The sequence below is a fragment of the Ambystoma mexicanum genome, chromosome 11 (genome assembly GCF_040938575.1).
Source record: "Ambystoma mexicanum isolate Mex_15411 chromosome 11, UKY_AmexF1_1, whole genome shotgun sequence".
NCBI classification, from domain to species: Eukaryota; Metazoa; Chordata; class Amphibia; order Caudata; family Ambystomatidae; genus Ambystoma; species Ambystoma mexicanum.
The window spans coordinates 1,200,717,377-1,200,738,254 of record NC_090934.1 but is presented as its reverse complement, the minus strand read 5'-3'; the positions used below and the strand labels follow the sequence as shown (position 1 = coordinate 1,200,738,254).

The 20,878-nt window shown below is 45.5% G+C and overlaps 1 protein-coding gene across 1 annotated transcript in view; it reads left to right on the top strand.

Annotated features, from left to right (window-relative positions):
• The window catches only part of SNUPN (snurportin 1), a 402,681-nt gene that overhangs the window by 327,710 nt on the left and 54,093 nt on the right, over positions 1-20,878 (top strand). The window contains exon 6 of the mRNA XM_069624560.1: positions 4,841-4,938. Within this exon, the coding sequence (XP_069480661.1) occupies positions 4,841-4,938 (98 nt within the window). The remainder of the gene's footprint in view (positions 1-4,840; positions 4,939-20,878) is intronic.

Sequence of the window (20,878 nt, the reverse complement as noted above, 5' to 3'; positions counted from 1 at the left end):
CCTCTTCTGTTTGGGACTACTTTTCCTGTTGGGTGGGGCAGGAGCCACTCCCTAGGTTCAGAACACTGGAACTCTTCTGGAAAGCAGGAATACCTTCAACTCTCTCTTCCTAAATATCTTCCTTCAGGAGCCCTTCGCTCATCCGTCTCCAACTCCCTCATGGTCAGCCGCTTCTCGAAGCAACGAGCTGGGGGTAGATCTCTCTCCGCAGCAGGGGCCTCCCTCTGGAACAGCCTTCCTGCCTCCCTGAAACTTGAGGAGAACCATCTCCGGTTCCGGAAGCACCTCAAAACCTTCCTCTTCGCTTCTGCCTTCTCTCTCCCTCTCCCCTGCTAAACCTGCTTAACTCCCCACTGAATTCAGCACTAAACCTGCATCTGGGCCACTCTCAGCAACCTCGGTCCAGGGCCCAGCCACTCTCCACTTGCACTGCCTCCCTGGCTCCCCCTGCACTGTGGGACTGTCACTGTATCCCTACAGCCCCCTTCCCAGCACTTGCTCTGCACTTACCTCGCACTTGCCACCAGCTGGCCCTTTTTGTTTATTATTTATTATTTATTATTTTTTACGCTACTTACCTTGTACTGCACTTTCCCCCCCACCTCCTCCCCCTGCACTTCCTCCTTTTCCCCTTACCTCCGCACTTGCGCGATCTGAATGACACCTGGCCTAGTAGGATCGTTTGTCTGTCTTCCCCTTGTTTCCCTCCCTCCCTGCCTCGTCGCGCCTTGAAACACTTGTGTATAGGCGCGTTACAAATACCATATCATATCATATCATTACCCAGGCGAGGCCGTGGAAGGAGACACTAAGCACTACAGGAGGCTATTTAAACCACACCCGATGGATGAATCTTGCTTTGCGTTATTCTGCATTCTCTGCAGCAGAACGCTCACCGTGTCTTCTGATCCTGTGCCTAAGGGAACAAAGGCTTACCATCCTGGAATCCAGTCTTCAGCAGCACCTTTAAAGACAAAGAAAGAACAGGTTAGCACTACGGTCTTCAGTGGCAGCGCATCTCTTACCTGGTCCAGCGGCTGTCACCAACGCCTCGCGCTGCATACCTGCATCTGAAAGACAAAGGCTTACCGACTCTTCGCACGCTCCGGAGGTCTTCGCGCTGCATTCCCGCATCTGAAAGACAAAAGAAGGTGCGTTTAGAGACATTGGGCAACTTTACTACTCACGTGCCATCACTCCTTCCCACGCCGAAATCAGCAGGTATCCCAGCACCCTTCAGCTTCTCTAAAGCTCTGAACTTGTACCTGCAAGGTAAAAGAGACAGTTAGTGCGCATCGTGAAGCAGGCAACAAGCGCTCCAAGCGCTTCTATTCCGCACGCGGGTTCGATCCTCAACTCTCTTCAGCCCGCCATCCGCCATCACCGGAACCCTGCAAAACAAGAGGTATCATTACAAAAGAACTTTACATAAGTCAAAAGCCATACTCACGTGCTCCTCGGCACCGCTCCACAGCAGCTACGCCTTATGCACTTAAAGACTTTTAAGACATTTGAAGTGCCCAGAACTTACCGTTCGTGCAGTAAACGACGGACAGCAGTCCTCTGAGGTCAAGAGGCCTGCACCCTTATCCAGTGAAGAAACTGGTTACGGCACCCTGCCCCCGAGGCAGATGGAGAGCTCGGCGTTCACCTACCTAAGGTGAGATCGTTAACCTTTGGGGTCCTACAGGAGAAGAGAAAGGGAAGAGGAGAGAGGCACCCAATAACCCCAGTTCATTAATCCCATATTTTCTATCTGCAGACATCTTACTCTCCGAGTCAGACACACAGTGCACAGAGGTCCAGCCCGAGGAACCAACCGTGTGTACACATCACCTTTGAAGACGCGGCATTCACCCAGTCAAGACCGGCGCCTCTGCGGGAATCAGGTGAGCGTTACAATAAGCTATTGAACTGAACTGGATGGAAAAGTCGTCACAGAGGAAAAGGGAGTAATTCCCCTGTGCCTTGGTTGTTCTAATAGTGGTAGGGTCAGGGTAGCCTAATTTGGACAGTAGACTCTATTTTGATTTGGACTATCACTGATGACTGACGAGCACCCTTGTTAGTTTTGTTAGGTAGGAAATACCCTGGCTTCGGGAAAGTTAGGAGCTTTCACCTTTTCTTTAATCAACTATCACAGTGAAATGGAAAACCAAAGTCTGTTCTTCTTCTGACCTGCCACCATATCCGTAAAGACTTTCATCCATCTCACTAATCCTCACTTTGAGAGGACTGTTTGTTTTGGTGGTTTTGTCAACAAACATGCTATTTGAAAATCTTACATTTGGTGGCTCCTTAGCCACAGAACCCCTATGGACTATAACACTCTCATGGGATGTTCTTTGGGCCTCCTAAATGAGGATGATAGACTGCTGGTATGTCTTTTGTTTTATCATTGTTTCTATTGGTAAACTAATTTCTAGTTTAACATGTGCTCCCTGGCCAGGAACCAGGGTATATGCCAAGCATGTGAGTCTATAACGATATCCATACTTGGGAATCATATTAAACTCCAAGTAACCAATTCTTCTTATATGTCGGGAGTCTGTCACTTTTCAGTGGAGTGTGCAAATCTTGAATCCTGGTATAGAGGCCTAACTATAGCTTGGTTACTTTAGCCTACTTCAAGCTCTGCATGAAGTGCGACTGTGAGATATCTGGCATGGAGGGACCCTTAAGGTTCCTTTTTTGCCTGTGGTCTAATCACAGATCCTTTTTGAGCACTTTGACAAGGGAAAAGACCGCTCAATGTCTTTGCTAATCTACAGGAGTAGGGCAGAACCAGAAAGTTATATTAAACCCAGGAGTGCCTCCCCTCAAAGAAAGGTGGGACACACTTCCATCCTCCACTGCTCCAGCTGTGGCCCCAACCCTCTACTTTCCTTCAATATTCAGAGTCTCCTTGCTCGGCTATCCTCTGATGTTCCTCTCTCTGCTTCCTACCTCCACCCTCTAATCTTACTCCCTACTACTACTCTCTTTCTTCCTTCTCAAAACCACTACTACTCGCCCCTCTCCACATCACTATTAGTCTTCCCTCACCACTACTACTCTCACCTCGCCACACCACTCCTACTACACCCCACCTTCTACTCAGCCACCCAGCGGATTCCACCTTCGTAGGCCTCCACCACAGGTTGAGAGGAGTCCACATCCTCTCTTGACAAGGTCGGATTACGGACCACCTCACATTTCTTTGCATCTATTTGTGAGTATGGGCACGGCACAAACCTCTTGATCAGCTAAACCTGTTGGTTTTGAATGCCAATGACACGCGTATGACATTTGAATCCAAATTGCTGCAGTAATTAAAGTAAACACTGAGGATTTTCAAACGGGGCCACATTGGATGCAGATTGAAAGCTACGTGGTTTGACGTTGTTACATCACCAGGCTTTTTTTGCTGAACATTTTTTGGCTGAAAAAACTCATCAAGAAATATGTGGGGGATGGGTTAACGGATATAGGGGTAAGGGGTGGGAATAGCGACTAGATCATCAGGAAGTGCGGACCTGGGGGGGGAGAATCCCCCAAAATAAAAAAAATATTGTCAATTAATTTTTCAGCCGAAAATATTCAGCAAAAAACCTGCCGATATAAGAACATAGAACCAGCAGCGCATAGGCAACCGTCCAATTAGAATCTTCCTTAATAAGGTAAACCATCCTCCGCGTCAACTTGTTCCCTTCATAACAAGTATAAACTATATCCGAAAGGCTAAAGAGTATCTGCAAAGCTTCATATCTCGGATCAAAAAACATGGGCAGATTTTGTACATTTATATGGCTATCTCTGTTCCAACAAGGAAGTCATCTCCATGGTCTATTGTTTATGATTTATTCCTCCACAAAATAGGAAGGGTGTATTGACTGATAACTATGGTGATCTAGCATGTCATGAGCTTCTTTGTATTGTTGAAGGTGCTGTATCCCCGCCGATTTTAATGAACTGTGCTTATAGGCCTGTTTGTTGGAGCCATGTGTGGAACAGTAAGCACACTTTCTGCAGTCATTCATCATTAGTTCTAGAGCCGCTTCTCAGTTTGGCCAAGCCATGTTTAAGGTCCTATGTGGCAGAACACTATAGGCACTTAATTTCTGCCAACTTCCCAGTTACTTCATATGCATGCTAATTGTCTGAAAGTAGGACTGAGGATGTGAAAGAAAGGAAGTTATTCACAGAAGCTGGTGGCAATTCTTTCATTTTATCGTCCTTGTACCTCTTTCTTTCAAACGACCTACCCACCAATGTGTCTTTCCATGCCAGTTCTGTTGACGGATGGATGGGAGATGAGGGCAGAATGCTAAGTATGCATGTGGGGGGTAGGGAATGAAGAGGGTAAAGCCTAGGTATTTCCCTTTGCTGCTTTGGCAAGTGTTGCTGATTCCTCTCATGATGAGAAGGGTATCCCATGGGTACGAAACAAATGGGGAGCCAACAACCAACATTTCTTTAGTGTGTGATTTGTTCTTGTTGTCACTAGTGGGCTCTAGTCTTGTCCCATGTGGACATTCATGTCAGCTACTACAAAGGATGGTGTTCAGATTAGGGAAGAAATAGTTTATAGAGTATTATCCTATCCTGGGGTGGCAAAAGTCTGTATCACTTGTACCAAAGCCCCATGATGCTTGGAAGGGGCTTTTGCCTTTTTGGCTAGTGTGCATGGGCTGTGAACAACAAACTCTAGAAGGGGGTTATTGTGGGAATGGGAAGGAAGTGGAAAGGGTTCTGTTTTGTAGAGGATTATGTGCTAGAGGTTGGGGGGGGTGGGGGGGATGAAGAGCAAAAGGTACTGGAGTGGCAAATTTCACATTGTGTTATTTATTTCTTCTGACAGATTATACCATCCTTGACTGCATTTTCTGTGAAATTACCCGAACATTTTACATACTGGATGTCATGTGCTGGAGGGGACATCCCGTGTACGATTGTCAGGTAATCAATCCTTTTATAGGTTGGAGATAGGGTACTATTGTCATTTTTTAGTTTTGGTTATTTGGTTGCTCTGATTGTGCTGCATTTAAGTGAAACTATTGTTGTGGGAAGATAGAGAGATGAGATGTGAAGGAGGGGCATACAGCATGTAGGTGTTTGATTACTTACCCACCCTACCTTTTAATGGCCATAGGGATTAACATAGCATGGGCAGTAGGGATTAACATAGCATGGGCACTAAATGTACTGCCCATCCTATGTTGGTCCCTTAGGCCATTGCCACCCACTGCTTGCCACATCACCACCCTAAACACATCCCCTAGGATGTCTTGCTTTCTGAGAAGCAATGTTCAACTACTTCATTTCAATGCAGTATGTGTGTCATTATGATATGATATGTTATTTATTTATAACGTGCTTAATACCCAGAGGTTTCTAAGCGCGGACCCGGGGATCAAACCTGTGGCGCTCCGCGTCGTCTTGCTTCCAAGGCGAGCACGATGCCCCTGAGCTATCCTCCCGAGCCATGTGTCCTTCCATCTGTTTTTTCCCTGAATTACTGTTCAAAACAAGTATCACCAAAGACACCCGTTATGGCTTTTGTGTTGCATTTATTTATCAGGCACTGCCATAATATGCCCAGATACTCGCACCATTTGCTAGCTGATGGTATCTTATGGCCAAGGTCAGCAAAATGGTGTATACCATGCCTACACAAAAGCCAAAACTGTTGGCTTTGCCAGTGCTTGTTTTGTACCTGCTCATACTCTTCGCATTCTTTTCATTCTGAAAGCAGCATCTACGGGCCCAAATGTCCAATGCCTTATGATGAATACTGTCTTTTACCATGCCTTCAGTCATCTAAAACTCCTAAATATCTACCTCTTTGGATGGGCAGTTTTTATTCTGGAATTCATAGGCAAGCTTGGTACCTCACAATGCGGGCAATACTTATTTTGCTGTTCCGCTCTTACTGATGTCACAAATCCTCTCATGCATTTCAAATACATTTCCGTTGAATGATGAGGCTTTTGAACTGTTGAGGTATATCAGACAGCATTTTATTAATTGTTTAGCTTGTCTGTGCTGTCAACAAAAGGGGTTAACATACTCTGATCCACCCAGCACTACCTCAAACTGATATATCTGAAAATGCCAGGCCCTATTTACTCTGGTTGAAACCCAGTAGCTGGTTTTCTCATGCAAACTGTACTCTTTGGGGTGAAAACGAGTCCAGGAGCCAGGAAAGGAATTGGGAAAAGAGGATGAAGGCAGATATGACCAGACAAACTGACATACATTGGAAACGGCAAGGAAATGCAGACAAGGGTTGTATGATGGTTATCACTGGGATGCATGTAAGGTTAGGAAGTGTTTTGATCGAGTGGAGAGCAAGCTGCCCCTTGGCAAGCCAAAAATCCTTGAGGCCAATACTAGACCAATGCTCTAATGATACAAGATTAAATCATGTTATGGATGTGTGATGGCTTTCAAGTGTATTCAAGCATGCCTAAAGCCATCTTAACAGATAATTTGGATGAATTCCCTCCAGATGAAACAAAGCGTGGTCTGGTAGTGCATAGCTTGGTGACAGAAGCATCAGAGCCAATATTTGTCGTTTTCAGAGTGAATCTGGGTGGACACATCAAGAGTAGATGTAGAAAGTGTAGTAGATCTCACCTATCATGAGCCAAACAAGGTTGGCCAGCAAAGGAGAAGAGTGAAAATGTCCTGTCTTTATCTAGTTTGGGGTTCACAGATCCTTGTGGTGAGGGGTTATTCTACTTTGTTGTTTGTACCAAATGATTATACTTAAACTTTAGCCTTCTTTCAAGAGGTCTCAGTATTATTGTACAAGTTGCAAAAGCGAGTGGAAATATCGAGGCTGAATACCACAAAAGGAAATACACCAAACACGGGCTTATAAAAATTCACAGATCTTTATTACTACTGCGTAGTTACAAAGAACAAAACGGATAGCTATCTGGCCCTCAGTACATCACAGCGAATACCAGCCCTTCAGTGTGAGAAGTGAGAGGTACTAGACATCTGGACATTCAGGTTTTTATACAATTCAGTAATAATGTTCAGCCCCCCTGCAAGTTAATAATCCATGGTCTAGAGTTTGTGCCGAGTTCACTTATGGCTTATACAACAATATGCACACCGATTATATTTGGTTTACATATAAACAAGTTACAATGGCAACAGTGTATGCCAGATTTAGCAGTAAGCCTTAGCACATGTCCCTCACAATACAGTTCAACCAGTGTCCACATTCGATATTTGCTTTACATTGTTTCAATGTATGTCCGTGGATCAGGCTTATTGGCGCAGACAATCCATAGACCACAATTCAGGCATGGGACAAGGTCTCTTTACCCAGTCTAAACATTCGGCCCGCGGACAGCCTAAACATTAACTAAGCTGCAAAGTTCAGGAAGGCTCGGTTACAAGTTGGAAACACAGTCCTCCACTTTAGAACACAGTTACATTTGAACAGAAATCAAAATGGCGGATGATCCCAAAATGGCGGCAAAGTCGATCTAATCGGAACTTTGCAACGCGTTTTCTTCGCAGAGCGACTGGGCTTGGGCCAATATATACAAAAAAGGAGGCGCAATATGATTTCCCGTTTAACAAAGTGTTGGTGTTCCAAGTGTCTGGGAGAGGTGATGGTGAACATGGCAAGACAAAATGTGAATACCTTTTTTAATTTGCAGGTAGACCCTTCCTGAATCCAGTATGGTCTAGCCCTGCAAAGTTGTATGGCCCCAAGTTGGACACCTGATGAATTGTTTCCAGTGCAGATTAGTTATCACAATGAGGACATAGTCCTATAGTAATAGTTATTTATTTTACTGAGCATGTGTAATGCGCTTATACAGCAGAATTGTTTTTCAAAGCGCCACAAGGCTAAATGGGAAGAGATCAGGGGAGAGATAAAACATTGGCAAAACAGTAAATAATCATGGCCTTCTAGGCCTTGTGGTATTCGGACGTGCGCGTGCAGTGAAGAGAAGTGCAGGAGATAGGGATGAGTGGGGGGGGGGTGCAAGGAATGGACAAGTGCTTATGGGGGGCTCGGGAGGGCAATGCCAAGGGGACCCAAGGAGGAGGCCTCAGCTAAGTGCTAGTGCGGTCGACTCCCAAGGGTGGCATGTAGAGCCGCCAAGCAGGGGCCCGCAGGGGTAGTGCAGTGTGGCGGAGGTCCTGGTATCGACTGTAGAATTCATGAGGACCAGGCCATTGGTCTCAGCGGCAGTGAGGTGATTAACAGGGAGGAGAGAGAGGGAAAGAGGAGGAGAAAAGCAGAGTTTTGAGCGGTTTCCAGAACTTGAGTCTGAGAGGGGCAGGGAGGCTGTTCTAAAGGGAGGCACCAGCCAAGGAAAGAGACCTGCCCCCCACTCTGTTTAGAGAAGCATTTGACAGTTGGAGAGTTGGAGGAAAGGAGTGCTCTAGCAGGGGGGTATTTAGGGAGGGAAAGTTGGAGATGGCATGGACCCAGGCCCCAGAAAGCCTTGTGGATGATGCAGAGGGTCTAATTTATTTATTTGTGTCACAGCTTAACAAGTTGACTTCTCACAAACTAACAAACATGAATATACAGAACACAAAATGACAAAAAAAATCCACATATAATGATAAAAGACAAATGCATCTTCATCAATCACAACTTAAAACATTAAAATCACGCGTTACATGAACCTATGTGCCACGGAAATACTGAAGTGGCTTGAATCTCCTTTTTTAAAACATTTTTTTTATGAGAAGCGATCAACTGGCATTTTGTCATTTAGAAACAAAGCCCAAGGCCTGAAGTGCTCAAATCGCCTGTACCGTAAGGCTCACTACTTCACCAGCTATCAGCCTTTCCCAGAACATCTCAGAGGACAGCATATCTTCCCCTTCCAACAGATGCAGAAAGAACTGCCTCCTGATGTCCCATGACCCTCTACATTGCAGTAGGATGTATTTTAAGGATTTAAGGTTTGGGCTTGTGGTGGGGTCCCTATTCTGCCCAGGAAGGCTACTTATGAAAACATAGATAAACTTGAATAGGTCAGGGAATTCACTCTTGCACTCTCCTTTTCCCTGCTGCCGTAGCAGCTTAACACAAAATAAACTCCATCTGTGATGCCAAATTGTGGTGGATTTATTTTTTTTATTTTTTTATAAAGTCACGCAAGGTAAGGTACAAAAAACAAACATCATACAATTTTCAGTGTTGCTCACACAGAAAGAAAAAGCACAAAAAACATGAACGAAAAATGATCCAATAGTTTGTGCATCAAGACAAGGAATGAGTCCTTCACTTTCACCGAATGATGGACAGTAACTTAAACAAACAAGTTAAAAAATGTTCACAGAAATACAGCAGGTGACGAATTTTCTTCCAAATGCAGTGACAATACTGTAGTTAAAAAGTGCGTCTACACCGGGGTGTTTCAGCTGTCCTAAAGGGGCTGAATATGCCTCATATCTTATACGGCCTTCTTCAGGACGACGGACTATATGAGGTAAATGTTCGTTGAGTGCTGTGAACAGGGAAAGGGAAAACTAGTCAGGGGAGTGCTTAAGTGAGCATTATTGAAGTATGAATAAATCATTAGCTGTGCCGGTGAAATTATCAGGAAAAACACAGTTTACCTATGGGATTGAATGCCTCAGGTGCTTGAAAAGGGACACAAACTCATTTGCGATGGCCCCACTGGGCTCCTAATGCCAAAAAATAGAAAGGAGATAATTCAGTGTGGTCTCCTCGGCCAGTGCGCACCCAATCGTGATGTAACTGTGCGTACGGGTGTGTGGCCTCTCTTTACTTAATAGAGCGTACCTCATTTATTGAGACTGTAGTTGTGTGAAAGGTAATCTGTGCCGACCTCGAGGGAACTGTGGTCCTAAGAGAAGGCACAGAATTAATTACTCGAATTACACACACTTCAGCTCATAGGCTGCTAAAAATGTAAAGGCATCCCGGGTCTGTTACCTCTGATGACTCTGCGTTCGCGAGCAGCGTGCAGTAGAAGGAGCGCTCGGCAGGAATGCCGAGTCACTCTGTCGGCTCGTAGACCAAGAAGCACAGCGTTGCTAACGCTGTTGCTAGGTCTCGATTGAGTTTTATACCGGCGGCCATCTGGGAACGATGCCCAGAACTTTGTCTGGATGCATATTGAGGATTCCAGCCTTTTGAGGGATCAAAATTATTTAAAAAGCAATTTGGGTAAACAACCTGGTTGAGCTTGATTGGTATTGTGATGATAAAAAATGGAGAATATCTCCGTTGTCATGGCAACCACTGTTGATGGTGAAACAGTTATTAAACCACGGGCAAGCCATACATTCCATGCGAAATTTGTATAAATTGATTTCCAACAGAGCTATATATGTGATTGTACGCAATTGCAAAAGAAGGTCAAACTATACATTAATATGTTATTTCAACATAGAGCTATATATGTGATGGTGTGTGTAAAGAGTGCCAAAATCCACCAAATCATATCTAACGTATATCTCTAGCATGTTGGGTTCAAGGTACTTTACACTCAGGTTTGCAAGTACATCAGACAATAACAGAGGCACAACTCTGAGATGGCTGATTATGGCTATACATTGTCCGATACGTAGAAGTACAGTGCATTTCGCCTGACGGATCTGTGTAGCGATATCTATAGTTTTTGTTACGCTCATATTATATGGGTCAATTGTACAGAACAGATTGCATGGAAAAGTGGTTCAACAACCGCAGTTTTTGTTACGTTCATATTACATGGGTCAATTGTACAGCAAAGATTGCATGGTAAAGTGGTGTAGGTGGGTTGACACATCTAGGGGTTGCACAAATGAAAAAAGTCGGGCATTGGTATTCAGGTTATATCTGTTATTGTGATAAGACAGGTCATAGTCTCTGTATGGAATTCGACCAGGGTAATCTATGTCCTAAAAATAGCAAAACGGTGGACTTTGGAAAATTGCAGTTCTGCCACTCTGAGGGACTCACATGAAGGATTTCCATTCTACGGATATGTTCAGCCCCGCCTGCACAGTGTCCAGTTTGTGTACCCACCGTTGCTCGAGTTGTGTTAGCATCTTATTGATGTGGCCCCCCTGCTTAGCTGGTGTCACTTTTTGCAGGACAAACCATCTGAGGTCTGTGCCCATGTGGATCTTCTTGCTGAAATGTTCGACCAGGGGCTTGTCAGCTATCTTATTCCTTATGCAGGAGCAGTGTTCAGATATGCGCATCTTGATGGGACGGATGGTCTTCCCTACATACAGTAGTCCACAGGGGCATTGTATTATGTAAATAACTCCCTTTGTGTTGCAATTTGTATGGTCCTTCATCCATTTTATCTTTTTGTACTCAAAGGATTTCTTCTGTAGTGTGAGCGGGCAGGCCACACACTTGCTGCATTTAAAGTGCCCCATGAGTGGGGGTAGATTCCACAAAGTATTGACTGATAGTGGCGGTGGTTCTATAAATGTGTGTACCAAAGAGTCTCTTAAATTCTTGGACTTTTTGAAGGCAAAACATGGTGTTTTGTTTAGTGTACCTGGTTGCTTTACCAAATGCCAGTTTTTCTTTATGGTCTTTTGTATAAGATGGCTCAATGGTCCAAAAGTGGTGACACATACTAGTCTCTCCATTTCTTTCTTGGGTTTTTTCTCCAAACAGATCTCTCTTGGTGTATTTCTCGCTCTCTTGTCGGCTTGCCTGATGGATTTCCGGGGATAGCTTCTTTCTGTCAGTCGGGTTTGCAGGTCATCGGCATGTTTTCTGTACATCTCAATTTCCGTGCAGTTCCTGCGGATCCGAAGAAATTGGCCTTACGGCAGATTGTATTATTTAGACCCAAAGGGTGGTAACTTTTGAAATGGAGCAAGTTGTTGCGGTCGGTCGGTTTTCTGAATAATTCTGTCTTCAGATGGTTTCCTGTTTTGTATATGTGCTGGTCTACGAAATCAATCTGGTGATGGTCCCAGTGTATGGTAAACTTTATGTGGGGACTCCTCGAATTTATCCATAGGTGAAATTCTGCAGACTCTGGGGTGAGCCATTCCATACAATGATGACGTCATCTATATAGCGCTTCCATAGGGCGATGTTCTCTAGGAAAGGATTTTCTTGAGTGAAAATGTTGTTCTTCTCGTAGTTGGACATGTAAAGATTTGCAATGTCCGGGGAAAATGTGGCCCTCGTATTCACTCCCTTTGTTTGTAAATCTGATCTTGAAAGAGAGAGACATTTTCTGACATCGCCAGTCTAGTACATTCGAGAATGAATTCTGTGGGAGTCGAATCGATATAATCCCTGGTGTTCAAAAAGTCACGTATAGCTTCTAAACCCTCTGCTTGTGGGATTGATGTATACAGAGCCTCTACATCCATCGTAGCAAGGAGGCTATTGTTGGTTAGATTAATCTCATCTAGTAGATTTATAGTGCCGGTGGTATCCTTTAGATAGGATGGCATCTTGGTCACAAAAGGTTTTAGGAAAAAATCTGTATAGAGGGATAAAGGTTCGAGCAGTGATTCACAAGCGGACACTATGGGTCTTCCTGGTGGTTTCTGGGCGTTCTTGTGCACTTTGGGCAAAATATAGAATGCCGGGGTGCGTCAGTGGGATCTATTCAGGAATGACTGCTCCTCCTCACATATCCATCCCTGATCTAGAGCATGTTGAGTGAGACTTTTGCTCTCTTTTTGCAGGTCCTTGGTGGGATTGTGATTAAGCGGTTTATATGCTTCCCGATCACTTAATAGCCGTAGGCATTCGGTGTTGTAGTCGGCAGTATCCCAAACCACTATGCATCCGCCTTTGTCTGCGGGCTTAATGGTGATTGATTTGTCCGTCTCTAAGTCCCTCATAGCAGTTCTTTCTTCTCTGTCCAGATTGTCTTCGTAGAAATTCTGCTTGGAGAAACCAACCATTATTGTTCTAGTGACTGTCTTTTCAAATGCTTCAATCTCACACGGGATCGAGCTTGGTGATGGGTAAAAGACAGATTTTTGTTTGAAGCCTGTGGTGTTTTCAGACTTGGTTGGTTGGTCTTCATGCCCGTTGTCTCTCATGGAAGGCAAATAAATTTCAAAGAAATGCTTTAGGCGTATATTTCTGTAGAACCTTCGGAGTTCCAGCTCTATCTCAAACGGCTAGGCTTTTCGGGCCGGAACGAAGGATGGTCCTTTGCCAAGAAGCCGAAGTTCAGGTGGGGTCATTATACGCTCGGATAAGACGAAGATTGGTATCCCATGGGTGGTCCTTGGTTCTGGTACCATTGACGCGTGCGCATCCGTTGCCCCGATGGTAAAGGCCTTCTTCTCGGTCTGCCCCTTTGTCCCCCCTCTTGGAAAAAAAGCTGGCGGTTGTTGCCATGCAGTCCCTGTGAGGCTTGAAATGTTTCCGCTCCCACTTGAGGAGGTGCCCGAGAAGGTGACTCCTCTGTTTCTTCGATTGTAGCCTTGACTTGTTTGCAGATCGGTGTAGTAAGTGGCTCTTAGGTAGGGGTACGTTCTCTCTTCCGAATAGTTGGTCAGGTCCTTCTTGAACTTGTCTACTTTTCTATCCATAGTAAGGTTCTTGAACTTGGTGAGCTCGATTTCCAATTTCTCTTGTTTTTCTTTTGCCTCTTGAATGGACTTATCTTCAATAAACTTTTTCTCTAAATCCAGGGGTTCTGCGCCTTGTTTTTCGCACTCTTCTTTGGCCGTGTCAATGACTAAGATCAGCCAATCACAGCTGCATTTGTTACCTACCCTGCTAAAGTTTTTGCAAACTTGGGGTTATCGGTGAAGACCCTGGGGACGTTGCGTATTTGCAGCCCTTCTGGGATTATTCCAGCTTTCAGATACTCTAGCATAAATTTGCCATGTAAGTCAGCCCCCTGGTTATAACCCCTTCGTCATTACGAAGTGTGGTGGTTGTCCCAAGGAGCTGTTTAAAATAGTCGTTGGTGAAGAAGGCCGTATAAGACATGAGGCATATTCAGCCCCTATAAGACGGCTGAAATACCCCGGTGTAGACGCACTTTTTAACTACAGTGTATTGTCACTGCATTTGGATGAAAATTTGTCACCTGGTGTATTTCTGTGAAAAAATGTTAACTTGTTTTGTTTAAGTTACTGTCCATCATTCAGTGAAAGTGAAGGACTCATTCCTTGTCTTGATGCACAAACTATTGAATCATTTTTCGTTCATGTTTTTTGTGCTTTTTCTTTCTGTATGAGCAACACTGAAAGTTTTATGATGTTTGTTTTTTGTACCTTAACCTGCGTGACTTTATAAAAAAAAAAAAACAAGAATCCACCACAATTTGGCATCACAGTTTGAGTGTATTTTCTGTTAAGCTGCTACGGCGGCAGGGAAAAGGAGAGTGCAAGAGTGAATTCCCTGACCTATTCAAGTTTATCTTTGTTTTCGGATGTATTTTAAGGACTGGACTGTATGGTATTTGCATAAGTGGCAACCTTCCGCAGCCAGACTGGACTTTTTACGGTAAGAAAGGCCCTCCCCAGTCGGCACTAGGTTCAGATGTACCCTAAGAAAATCCTTTCTCACCTTAGAGTTCGGGAAGACCCTCAAGTATCTGGCAATTATTTCAATTTTTTTATCATTTGGAAGGAAGGATTTTGCCAGTACCAATGAACGCATATCATCTATAGTGCAAATCTAATCTATTCTCCTTAGCGATCTCTTTACGGACATGGGATTGGTGATTAAGGTCACAACATCACTATCCCATTCTACCAGAAGAACAGAGGCGAGGAGTCTTAACTTACATCAAGGCAATAAAGGCCAGGAGGAATTATGTTGTATTCATCTGGTGATGTTTTCATATAGAGAATTAGGATGGGGGACTAATAACCTGTATATCGAGATTAGATGACCTTCCACCTACATCTTCATGGAGCTAAGGCCCAATTCAAATCTGAGAATAGTCATTTGAAGGTTCAGGGGTAAACCCAAGACTTTTTTCCACAGGCAAAGCTCCACTCTCACTCAGTTTGTCTGCCACATTAGCAGCCATATATCTACCCCAGATTTTTTGCCACATAGAATTTTACCAGTGGTTCCAGAGAAAACATGCAGTAGGTTGTCAGTATCTGACATGCCAACTGGCGAGCCTTCCCTGACATGTCCAGCTCCAATTGATTTGCTGACGGAAAAGGGTACAGTTTGAAACCCAGTTATGTTACCGTTTTTTCAATGGGGATCTCATTGTCACCCAGAACCCACTTTTAACAGCGGGCCTGCTTGCCTGGCCTCCTAAAGATCATTATCTTTGACTTTCTTTTTTTTTTTAGTGTTAATCCGGACATCATTGACCGCTGCAGAAGTGCCCAGGCCCTTTAAGAGACATTGTTGGCCCCCGGGGGAATGATCGAACAAAATGGTGTCATCGGCATAGGCCAGACACCTGATGGGAGCATCATCAATCCTGGGGCTGGCCAATGCCTTAAGGACCCAGGTAATCCTCCAAGTCAGCCAAATATAGGTTGAAGAGGAGTAGTGGGGCTAGATGGCAACCCTACCTCACCCTCTATCCACCCACACTGGAGCGGACAGCTGTCTGGCTACATTTAGTCTTATCCTTAAAAAGATGTCCTTGTGTAGGCTGACTAATATCGCTAATATCGCCAAGGGCTGTCTCGGAATTCCCCAGGCATCTAAATTTGACCACAAATAACTGTGTCAAATGCTTTGGAGAGATGGGTCCACCCCGGACCTAGCACTTCTCACTAAGCAGGTTGTGAACCAAACCGTTCAGGGGGGTGGACTGCCCTCTCCTGAAACCAGTTTGAGATTTAGATAGGATCCTGTTACTTGTCAACCAGCCCTCCAATTCTCTCAGAAGCAGCCGAGCAAAGACCTGGCTCTTGGCATCAAGAAGGGTGATTGTTGGGAAAGAGTTCATAATTGTATGTAGTTTTCCCTCCATGTGGCAACCGCCAAACCTTTTGCTGTTGTTTTACACCCTGATCTAGACTTTGCCAGAGAAGCGCAGCCTTCCGCCGCACTCCTCTGGGCTTTCACTCAATTCTTATGGGGAAACTGACATGCCCTTAAGACAGTCAGTACTGGGAGACTTTGTTCCCCTTCGCCCTTTCCTCGTGTTGCAGCTTTTGTGCAACATGAAACAAGAGTGCGCTGTAACTTACTTTACCGCGCTCTTGGGTCTCTAGTCATTCCATAGGCCCTAGAAACTCTCGCTGGACTTATTATGAACTGTGCAAGTGTGTCACAGAAAGGACTGGTGGCAGCTATCGTTTCTCTTGTGTTTGGAACCCTTTTTCGCCATGTTATCCGCGCTTACCGCGTTTGGCACAAATGAGTGGCCTGGCTCCAAAATGGCCATGCCACAAGGTTCTTTGTCCTGTCCGCTGACCGTCTTGCCCCTTCACCTTCCCCAGGTCGAGCCGACCCGGGTCAGTCCTTATTTGGTCATGCACTTTCCTGCAAAACCCAAAGGTTTTGCGGGCTTCTGCATGCCTTGTGTGTATGCCTCCAGGATGTGGGCTGGGATGTCTGTTCCCAATACACATCCTGGATGCCAGAGAGTCTGGAGTGTCCTGAATGCCTGGGACCACCGTGGTCCGTGATAGGTCCACGTATGGTGTGAGTGTTTGTGAGCAGATCTCCCATTGGGTGCTTTCCGTTTTGGCGTGAAGGGAACTTTGGATAAGAGTAGGCTGGAAACACCACTACCATGTCTATCTCCTGAGTTCACACCGAACAAGGGATAAGGAGCCAAGTATCCTGCAACAAGAAGTTGAGTTAAAGAACCGCTGGTGACCCGCTGAAGGTTTGGCGCCCTGAACTGCTGTCGTCCTGCGAGACCCCTCTGCATCTGATCGTCCTAGAAGGTCTGCAAAGGCGCTTCGACCCATTGGAATAGTGGTATCAACTATTCCCGGCACCTTCATCAAACCCTGCAAGTAAGGCTCTTTGGAAGTGTCCCTGGGCCAACCAGTGGGCTGACCAGTTTTCGCAGGATGCTTTGCTCTGTCACCGCCGCCGTTTCGGGGAAGCCCTCGAAACTTGGTCTACTGCTTGCTCTGCGTCCACGGCACCCTCACACCGAAATTCGTACACTTGGCATTCCCAGGTCTGAAGTGAGACGAGTGCGCCCGGACCAGAGTAAACGCGGTTGCTGTGTTGCCCTGCTGCAGTAATAACCTGTGCACGTCCTCTGCATTTGGGACACCTTCGACCCTGTATCCTGCTACACAGAATCTACACGGTGTCGAGAAGTCCTGATCATCGCAGCTGAACCCGCCAGCAACGTGAACTGAACTGGAGAAGTCTGGGTCTGCCTGCGTAGGGGACCGGTGAGTAGTCCATACCCCAACCAGTGGCCCCTCGCGCAGGAGCCCGTTTCTTTTCTACCGCTGTTGCGAAATAGCGACTCTATCCCGCACTCTCACCCTGCCTCTGCCCACAAGTGGAGGCCTTGCTTGAATAGTGGGGACTTGTTCTGCATCACTTCATTCACCTTCCTGAACTGCCTGAGACCCTTGAAGAGACCCTACTTTATCCATTGGCACCAGCGCGTGCAGGTACTTTTGAGCATAAGGCTCCTCTCTTCGGAGGGCTCGGACTTCCTCCTAGTTAGGTGTATTTCTGATGTCGAACTGGGTCTAATGATTACTTGCACTGTTTTCCTCCCCATCTAGGTGGTCTACATATTACATGCTCATAACTCCTTAGACCCCTCGATCTTGTATATATATTGTATTGATTGTGATGTGTTGGTTTACTTTAGTATTATTGTGTTTCTTTGCTATGGTAGATGTTACAAAGGCCTTGTAATAAATGTGTCTATATTTTTAATATAACACCTGTTTGGAGTAATTTGTAAGTGTCCTTGTTTTTTGTGCTCATTGAGGTCTTTCAGTCACCCTCACCCCTCTTGAGACTTAGTCTTGACCGCCGCCATCGCTACCCTGATTGGTCTGGCTTGTCCAGAGGTTACCCTATTCCAAGAAACTAGGCTGGCCTTCTGAACCTTGGCCCCTCCAGGTCCGAGTTCAGAAATCCATTTTAACAAGGTGGCAGCGGTGGGAAAGGACTGAAGGTATCCAGTGTTGCGCACAAGCAAAGGCATTTCAAGTTATTCCTACCAGGACACATAGTGAATTGTTGTAGTATAACTTTTTAAAGGTCATAGTCCTATATAACCGTATGGAAACAAGTACCGTGTTAACTTTAAATGCTTCTAAATCCGAAACATTGAAAAAGATGTGTGCTGAGAGAGGTGTCTCCTCTCAAGGCACCAAAATGGAAATGATCCAAAGAATCATGGTGTGGCAAGAAGCTCAGCTTAGCTCTATAGCTTCAGAGGACAGTGCAGAAGGAGGTGGAGCTGCTCTCACTGGTAGAACTGACAGTTCTGCCGCTGCACTGGTCCGCAGCGACCATGAGGACAAGGAGGATGAAATGTCCAATGTTTCCTCTGCCAGTGCTGATGGGGAGGCCATACTTGAATTCAAGAAACAAGAGCTGCTGTTTAGGCAGAAGGAGCTTGATTTCAATATGGCCAAACTAAAAATCGAGCAGGCAGAAAAACAGAAAGACAGGGATCACCAGTTGGAACAGGCCATGCTTCAAGTTGCCAATGGATCCAAGGGTCCTGGACATGGGTCTGGGGCCTCCTCTCATCCAAGGTTTCCAAAAGATCTGCTCGGTGTGTATGAGGAAAAGAATGACATTATGGCTGAATAAATTTGAGTACGCATGTGAAGTTCAACAAGTTGACAATGCTGATAAAATTGCCTAGTTACTTAGCAGACTGCCCCATTTTGGCTGCAGTGCCATTATGGAAATGTCGAAAGCTGAGAGAGCAGATTTTGCAATGTTGAAGCAGACTCTCATTTTAAAGTTTGGAAAGACTCCTGCCCAATACTTAAAAAGATTCAGAGAGTATAAGAAAAAAGATGGTGGTACTTGGGTATCTTATGTAACTGAATCCTTAAAAAACTTGACTGGCTGGGTCGAAGGTTATAAGGTTTCTACCTTTGAAGGTATGATAAGTCTTGTCATGCTGGAACATATTTTTGCATCTTCTTCCCCTCAGCTTAAGCAGCATTTGGCAGATTCAAAGGAGATGGATCCTAAGAAGCTTGCCATTGCAGCAAATTTATGGGTGTCACATCGATTGTCCCATAAGGACAAGACTCATCCTGGTAAGCAGGAGGAAGGGAAAAAGTCCAAAGATAAGGAGGGTGGGGAAACTGATAAATCTTCTTCCCAAAAGGGCCGCAAAAAGAAAAATAGGGGTAAGACACAAGAGAACTCACAGGGTAGTGGAGGTCAGCCTCAGAAACAGAACTCTGGTTATAATAAGCCTCCCTATGGAAACGGACCCAATGGATCTTGTTTTGCTTGTGGAGCAACTGACCACGTGAAGGGGGATCCCAGATGTAAGGTCAAAACCTTGGGGGTCCACTCTGCTAATCTGGCCTTCTCCTCCTACGAGGAAGAAGAGATTACCGGAGCATCCTTCTCCTCAGACTGCTTCCCCAGTGGGATAGAAGCTAAGGTAGTTTTAGTTCTCCAGCATTGGATCTTTCATGGATTCACATGCTTAGAATATTCCCCGTCGTCAGGCTGAGGCTTATGCTAGGATTCCAGATAACACCAAGCACTACTTGATCAATGGAGTAGATACTCCAGCTCTTAGGGATAGTGGGTGCAGTCGAACTGTAGTGGATTCTACCTTGGTAGACCCAGAGGAAGTTGCCAGAGCTACTCTGATGCCCACTAAGTTGGCTGACGGCCCACCTCTCATGTTCCCAGTAATACCTGTAAATCTTACTATCAATGGTACAGCAGTCAGGATTCAAGTGAGTATTCAGAGGAGTGTCCCAGGAAAGATCTTGTTGGGCAATGATCTCAGAGCTTTAGGGCTTGTGGGAGATACTGCTGACAGACCCTGCACAAGGTCTCAAACGAGGGCAACACTGGCCAAGACCAATGCTCTGCCCCAGCCAAAGGGGAAACCCAAGGCTAAAGGAGACAAGAAACCAAGAAGAGGGAAAGAGAATATTCCCCCTAACTCACCAACCACTGCGGTGGAGGTAGTTGGTTAATCACCCGGACCTGACGAGGAGGTGGTGATGCCTGAAGTATTTGACCCCAATGACCATCCTGAACTAAATGATTTGTTAGTAGAAGGTGGTCCTGACAGGGAAGAATTCGGTAAAGGCCAACGTGAGTGCCCATCTCTGGAAGGCCTAAGAAGATGGGCCTGCCCCCAGCTTGAGGGTGAACCTCCTGGGAAGCATTGCATTTATTGGGACGGTGGACTCCTGTATAGTGAGCCCACAGAGTATACAGAAGGAGACCATAGGAGGTTGGTGGTTCCCCTTGCTGTAAGACCCTTCCTCCTGCAGCTGGCGCATGAAGTGCCCCTTGCTGGTCACCTTGATATTAATAGTACCAAGCAAAGGTTATCCATGCACTTCTACTGGCCCAAGATGGGGGTGCAAGTAGAAAGTCACTGCAGGAGTTGTGCCTCCTGCCAGTTATCTGGTAAGAGTGGTTCAACAATCCAAGCTCCATTGGTACCACTCCCAGTTGTGGGAGTACCATTCGAGAGGGTAGGGATCGACATAGTTGGTCCTCTTGACCCCCAAACATCCTCAGGCAATAGGTTTATCCTGGAATTGGTCGACCATGCCACCAGATATCCTGAGGCCATCCCATTGAAACTGTGACTGCCAAGTCCGTCGCAAAAGCTTTACTCGGCTTCTTTACTAGGGTTGGCTTCCCTAAAGAAGTTGTGTCTGACAGAGGCAGCAACTTTATGTCGAAATATATGCAGGCTATGTGGAAAGAATGTGGGGTCACCTACAAGTTTTCTTCCGCATACCACCCCCAGACCAATGGTCTGGTGGAATGGTTTAACCGGACCTTAAAAAGTATGATTGGGGCTCTGGA